At 58.8% G+C, this 6000-nt stretch overlaps 1 protein-coding gene across 1 annotated transcript in view; it reads left to right on the forward strand.

Moving 5' to 3' along the window:
• cct7 (chaperonin containing TCP1, subunit 7 (eta)) overlaps positions 1-5739 on the forward strand; it is a 38144-nt gene extending 32405 nt beyond the window's left edge. The window contains exons 11-12 of the mRNA XM_041200873.1: positions 924-1130; positions 5248-5739. Coding sequence (XP_041056807.1) covers positions 924-1130; positions 5248-5472 — 432 coding nt within the window. The 3' untranslated portion in view covers positions 5473-5739. The remainder of the gene's footprint in view (positions 1-923; positions 1131-5247) is intronic.
• The last annotated feature ends 261 nt before the right edge of the window (positions 5740-6000 follow it).

Raw genomic sequence — 6000 nt, forward strand, 5'->3', positions numbered from 1 at the left:
TAGGCTTTATTAATAAGGGCATTGAGTACAAGAGCAAGGAGGTCATGTTGAACTTGTATAAGACACTAGTTAGGCCTCATCTGGAGTACTATGTCCAGTTCTGGGCACCATACTTGAAGGATGTGAAGGCGTTGGAGAGAGTACAGAGGATATTCACAAGAATGATTCCAGGGATGAAGAACTGTAGCTATGATGATAGATTGGAGAGGTTGGGACTGTTTCCCTTGGAGAAAAGAGGCTGAGAGGAGACTTGATAGAGGTGTTCAAGATCCTGAGGGGTATGGACAGGGTAAATAGTGAGGAACTGTTCCCACTCAAGAGAACATCAGGAACTAGAGGGCACAGGTTCAAAATAATTGGCAAAAGGAGTAAATGTGATGTGAGGAAAAAAAATTCCAAAAAGGGTGATGGAGGCTGGTTCAATCGAGATATTCAAAAGGTAATTTTGTTATTTGAAAAAAGAGAATGTGCAAGGTCACGGGGATAAGGAGTGGGACGAGGTAGAATGCTCTTAAGGTTTAATGTAACTTGCTTTTGTATTTTGTGCCTCTGTTGATAAAGCGAAGGACCCTATCTCTTTTAGAAGTAGCCTTCTCAACAGCCACCTTTTCAAGATCTGAGTACACACACCCCTGGGTCTCTTTGTTCCTGCACCACCTTGAAAATCATTTGGTTGAGTTCCTAATTTGTGTGAGCTTACTTAAGGAAGGGCATAATTGCCTTAGAGGGGAGCAACACAGGTTCACTGTTGATTCTTGGGATGAGAAAGTTGGGGTCGAATGGACCTATACATCTTCTTGCATTATTCTGTCGGCATGTCCTGCTTGTCAGTGTGTTAGTGTGAGTCTCAGCTGTAGAGCAATGGACTCAGCCTCGGGCTGGGATACTCAGATGTCTGATCGCTTTTTCCTGTGTATTTGCAGAATGACTCTGTTGTTGCTGGGGGAGGTGCTATCGAGATGGAAATCTCCAAGTACCTGCGAGATTATTCCAGAACCATCCCTGGCAAACAGCAGCTACTAATTGGGGCATATGCCAAGGCCCTGGAGGTGATCCCACGACAACTGTGCGACAATGCTGGTTTCGATGCCACGAACATACTCAACAAGCTGCGTGCCAAGCACGCTCAGGTAAGGACGTGATCTCTGGCTACCCCCTCCACACTGCTGTTTCTACAGTCTGTCACTGAATCCTCATGAGTTTCATTGCATGTGCCTTGCACAGATTCTTACCATTTCCTGCTGAAGGGATCTTGCCTGTCCCTAACTTTTCCCTTTCTCCCTCCTGAGCCCTTGTGTTAGGGCTACTGGGTGTAGAATCAAAAACAGCGATTCAGCTATACTGACCCCACCCTGTTATCACAGAGCAGAAAGAATATCGAATCTTAACAGGCTAAACCATTTGGGATGGGCGAGCTCCACCTGGGCTGGAAGAAAGCGGACCTGGGGTTATGCAGGGGAGCTGGACTCTGGGCCGAAGCCTGGGGAGATGGAGGGTGGGGCTCTTTGTGTTGTAGTGGGAGAGAAGGGAGCTGGGGAGTAAGACCCTGGGCTGAATGTGGGGCTGTGTGTGTGGTGGGGGAGAGGGGAACAGGACTGTGGGCTGGAGGTGGGGCTGTGTGTGTGGTGGGGAAGGGGGGAACAGGACTGTGGGCTGGAGGTGGGGCTGTGTGTGTGGTGGGGAAGGGGGGAACAGGACTGTGGGCTGGAGGTGGGGCTGTGTGTGTGGTGGGGAAGGGGGGAACAGGACTGTGGGCTGGAGGTGGGGCTGTGTGTGTGGAGGGGGAGAGGGGAACAGGACTCTGAGCTGGAGGTGGGGCTGTGTGTGTGGAGGGGGAGTGGGGGAGCAGGACTCTGAGCTGGAGGTGGGGCTGTGTGTGTGGAGGGGGAGTGGGGGAGCAGGACTGTGGGCTGGAGGTGGGGCTGTGTGTGCAGTGGGGGAGAGGGGAACAGGACTCTGAGCTGGAGGTGGGGCTGTGTGTGTGGAGGGGGAGAGGGGAGCAGGACTGTGGGCTGGAGGTGGGGCTGTGTGTGCAGTGGGGGAGAGGGGAACAGGACTGTGGGCTGGAGGTGGGGCTGTGTGTGTGGAGGGGGAGAGGGGAACAGGACTCTGAGCTGGAGGTGGGGCTGTGTGTGCAGTGGGGGAGAGGGGAACAGGACTCTGAGCTGGAGGTGGGGCTGTGTGTGTGGTGGGGGAGAGGGGAACAGGACTCTGAGCTGGAGGTGGGGCTGTGTGTGTGGAGGGGGAGTGGGGGAGCAGGACTGTGGGCTGGAGGTGGGGCTGTGTGTGCAGTGGGGGAGAGGGGAACAGGACTCTGAGCTGGAGGTGGGGCTGTGTGTGTGGAGGGGGAGAGGGGAACAGGACTGTGGGCTGGAGGTGGGGCTGTGTGTGCAGTGGGGGAGAGGGGAACAGGACTCTGAGCTGGAGGTGGGGCTGTGTGTGCAGTGGGGGAGAGGGGAACAGGACTCTGAGCTGGAGGTGGGGCTGTGTGTGTGGAGGGGGAGTGGGGGAGCAGGACTCTGAGCTGGAGGTGGGGCTGTGTGTGTGGAGGGGGAGAGGGGAACAGGACTGTGGGCTGGAGGTGGGGCTGTGTGTGTGGTGGGGAGAGGGGAACAGGACTCTGAGCTGGAGGTGGGGCTGTGTGTGCAGTGGGGGAGAGGGGAACAGGACTGTGGGCTGGAGGTGGGGCTGTGTGTGTGGAGGGGGAGTGGGGAACAGGACTCTGAGCTGGAGGTGGGGCTGTGTGTGTGGTGGGGAGAGGGGAACAGGACTCTGAGCTGGAGGTGGGGCTGTGTGTGCAGTGGGGGAGAGGGGAACAGGACTGTGGGCTGGAGGTGGGGCTGTGTGTGTGGTGGGGAGAGGGGAACAGGACTGTGGGCTGGAGGTGGGGCTGTGTGTGTGGTGGGGAGAGGGGAACAGGACTCTGAGCTGGAGGTGGGGCTGTGTGTGTGGAGGGGGAGTGGGGGAGCAGGACTCTGAGCTGGAGGTGGGGCTGTGTGTGTGGAGGGGGAGAGGGGAACAGGACTCTGAGCTGGAGGTGGGGCTGTGTGTGTGGTGGGGGAGAGGGGAACAGGACTCTGAGCTGGAGGTGGGGCTGTGTGTGTGGTGGGGGAGAGGGGGAGCAGGACTGTGGGCTGGAGGTGGGGCTGTGTGTGTGGTGGGGAGAGGGGAACAGGACTCTGAGCTGGAGGTGGGGCTGTGTGTGTGGTGGGGGAGAGGGGAACAGGACTCTGAGCTGGAGGTGGGGCTGTGTGTGTGGTGGGGGAGAGGGGGAGCAGGACTGTGGGCTGGAGGTGGGGCTGTGTGTGTGGTGGGGGAGAGGGGGAGCAGGACTGTGGGCTGGAGGTGGGGCTGTGTGTGTGGAGGGGGAGTGGGGGAGCAGGACTGTGGGCTGGAGGTGGGGCTGTGTGTGTGGAGGGGGAGTGGGGGAGCAGGACTGTGGGCTGGAGGTGGGGCTGTGTGTGTGGAGGGGGAGAGGGGAGCAGGACTGTGGGCTGGAGGTGGGGCTGTGTGTGTGGAGGGGGAGAGGGGAACAGGACTGTGGGCTGGAGGTGGGGCTGTGTGTGCTGTGGGGGAGTGGGGAACAGGACTGTGGGCTGGAGGTGGGGCTGTGTGTGTGGAGGGGGAGAGGGGAACAGGACTGTGGGCTGGAGGTGGGGCTGTGTGTGTGGTGGGGGAGTGGGGGAGCAGGACTGTGGGCTGGAGGTGGGGCTGTGTGTGTGGAGGGGGAGTGGGGGAGCAGGACTGTGGGCTGGAGGTGGGGCTGTGTGTGTGGAGGGGGAGAGGGGAACAGGACTCTGAGCTGGAGGTGGGGCTGTGTGTGTGCAGTGGGGGAGAGGGGAACAGGACTGTGGGCTGGAGGTGGGGCTGTGTGTGTGGAGGGGGAGTGGGGGAGCAGGACTCTGAGCTGGAGGTGGGGCTGTGTGTGTGCAGTGGGGGAGAGGGGAACAGGACTGTGGGCTGGAGGTGGGGCTGTGTGTGTGGAGGGGGAGTGGGGGAGCAGGACTCTGAGCTGGAGGTGGGGCTGTGTGTGTGGAGGGGGAGAGGGGAGCAGGACTGTGGGCTGGAGGTGGGGCTGTGTGTGCAGTGGGGGAGAGGGGAACAGGACTGTGGGCTGGAGGTGGGGCTGTGTGTGTGGTGGGGAAGGGGGGAACAGGACTGTGGGCTGGAGGTGGGGCTGTGTGTGCTGTGGGGGAGTGGGGGAGCAGGACTCTGAGCTGGAGGTGGGGCTGTGTGTGTGGAGGGGGAGTGGGGAACAGGACTCTGAGCTGGAGGTGGGGCTGTGTGTGTGGAGGGGGAGTGGGGGAGCAGGACTGTGGGCTGGAGGTGGGGCTGTGTGTGTGGAGGGGGAGAGGGGAACAGGACTGTGGGCTGGAGGTGGGGCTGTGTGTGTGGAGGGGGAGAGGGGAACAGGACTGTGGGCTGGAGGTGGGGCTGTGTGTGTGGAGGGGGAGTGGGGAACAGGACTCTGAGCTGGAGGTGGGGCTGTGTGTGTGGAGGGGGAGTGGGGGAGCAGGACTGTGGGCTGGAGGTGGGGCTGTGTGTGTGGAGGGGGAGAGGGGAACAGGACTGTGGGCTGGAGGTGGGGCTGTGTGTGTGGAGGGGGAGAGGGGAACAGGACTGTGGGCTGGAGGTGGGGCTGTGTGTGTGGAGGGGGAGAGGGGAACAGGACTGTGGGCTGGAGGTGGGGCTGTGTGTGTGGTGGGGAGAGGGGAACAGGACTGTGGGCTGGAGGTGGGGCTGTGTGTGTGCAGTGGGGGAGAGGGGAACAGGACTGTGGGCTGGAGGTGGGGCTGTGTGTGCTGTGGGGGAGAGGGGAACAGGACTCTGAGCTGGAGGTGGGGCTGTGTGTGTGGAGGGGGAGTGGGGGAGCAGGACTGTGGGCTGGAGGTGGGGCTGTGTGTGTGGTGGGGAGTGGGGGAGCAGGACTGTGGGCTGGAGGTGGGGCTGTGTGTGCAGTGGGGGAGAGGGGAACAGGACTGTGGGCTGGAGGTGGGGCTGTGTGTGTGGAGGGGGAGAGGGGAACAGGACTCTGAGCTGGAGGTGGGGCTGTGTGTGTGGTGGGGAGAGGGGAACAGGACTCTGAGCTGGAGGTGGGGCTGTGTGTGCGGTGGTGGGTAGAGGGGCTGCCACGGATGTGGAGACAAGAGGTTTGTTGAGTGTTCACTGCACTGAGTGACTATGCAGTTTATGAATAGAATGATGTTTTACTGGGTGCTGTTCTCACATGCTGTCTGGTATTTACAGGGTGGAGTGTGGTATGGAGTTGACGTGAACAATGAAGACATTGCAGATAATTTTGAGGCCTGTGTCTGGGAGCCCTCTGTAGTGCGGATCAATGCACTCACTGCTGCCTCAGAAGCAGCCTGCCTGATCCTGTCCGTCGATGAGACCATCAAGAACCCACGCTCCACTGTGGATTCCCCTGCCCTGCCAAAGGGTCGAGGCAGAGGCAGACCACATGCTCACTGAGGCAGCCTGGCGAGTGGTTGCTGCTTGGTCTGATCTGGTACCAGCCTCTTACCTTTCAGCTGCAGTGCATTGTAACTACCCGTGAAGCTGCAGAGTGCAGGCCTCTAACACCCTGTGTATGTCCCTGTACTGCGAGCACCTTGCTCACATTGTTACCTCCAGGTTCAGACCTAGGAACAGCGGCATTCAGCTCTATTTATTATTTTCATCATTTTTATTGTTGGACAAAAATATGTCTGTGAAAAATAAAGTTCCAGTTAATGGGTAGCATAGAGTTGTTTTGTCCTTTTGATGTGGTGAAGTCCTTGTTTTATCAGCGTATCCTCTGTTCCTTTCTCCCTCACGTACTCATTGCTTCCCAGGATGGTGAGGGGACATTAATCTCAGGATATTAGGGTTGGACATTTAAGACTGAGATAAGGTCCTTTTCATTCAGTGGATTGAATCTTTTGAACTCTCTACCCCAGAGAGGCTGCAGATGATCAGTCATTGAGTTCAAGGTGAGGGGCAGGAGGTTTAGGGGGGATG

Source organism: Carcharodon carcharias, chromosome 1 (assembly GCF_017639515.1).
Source record: "Carcharodon carcharias isolate sCarCar2 chromosome 1, sCarCar2.pri, whole genome shotgun sequence".
In the NCBI taxonomy this organism is placed as follows: Eukaryota; Metazoa; Chordata; class Chondrichthyes; order Lamniformes; family Lamnidae; genus Carcharodon; species Carcharodon carcharias.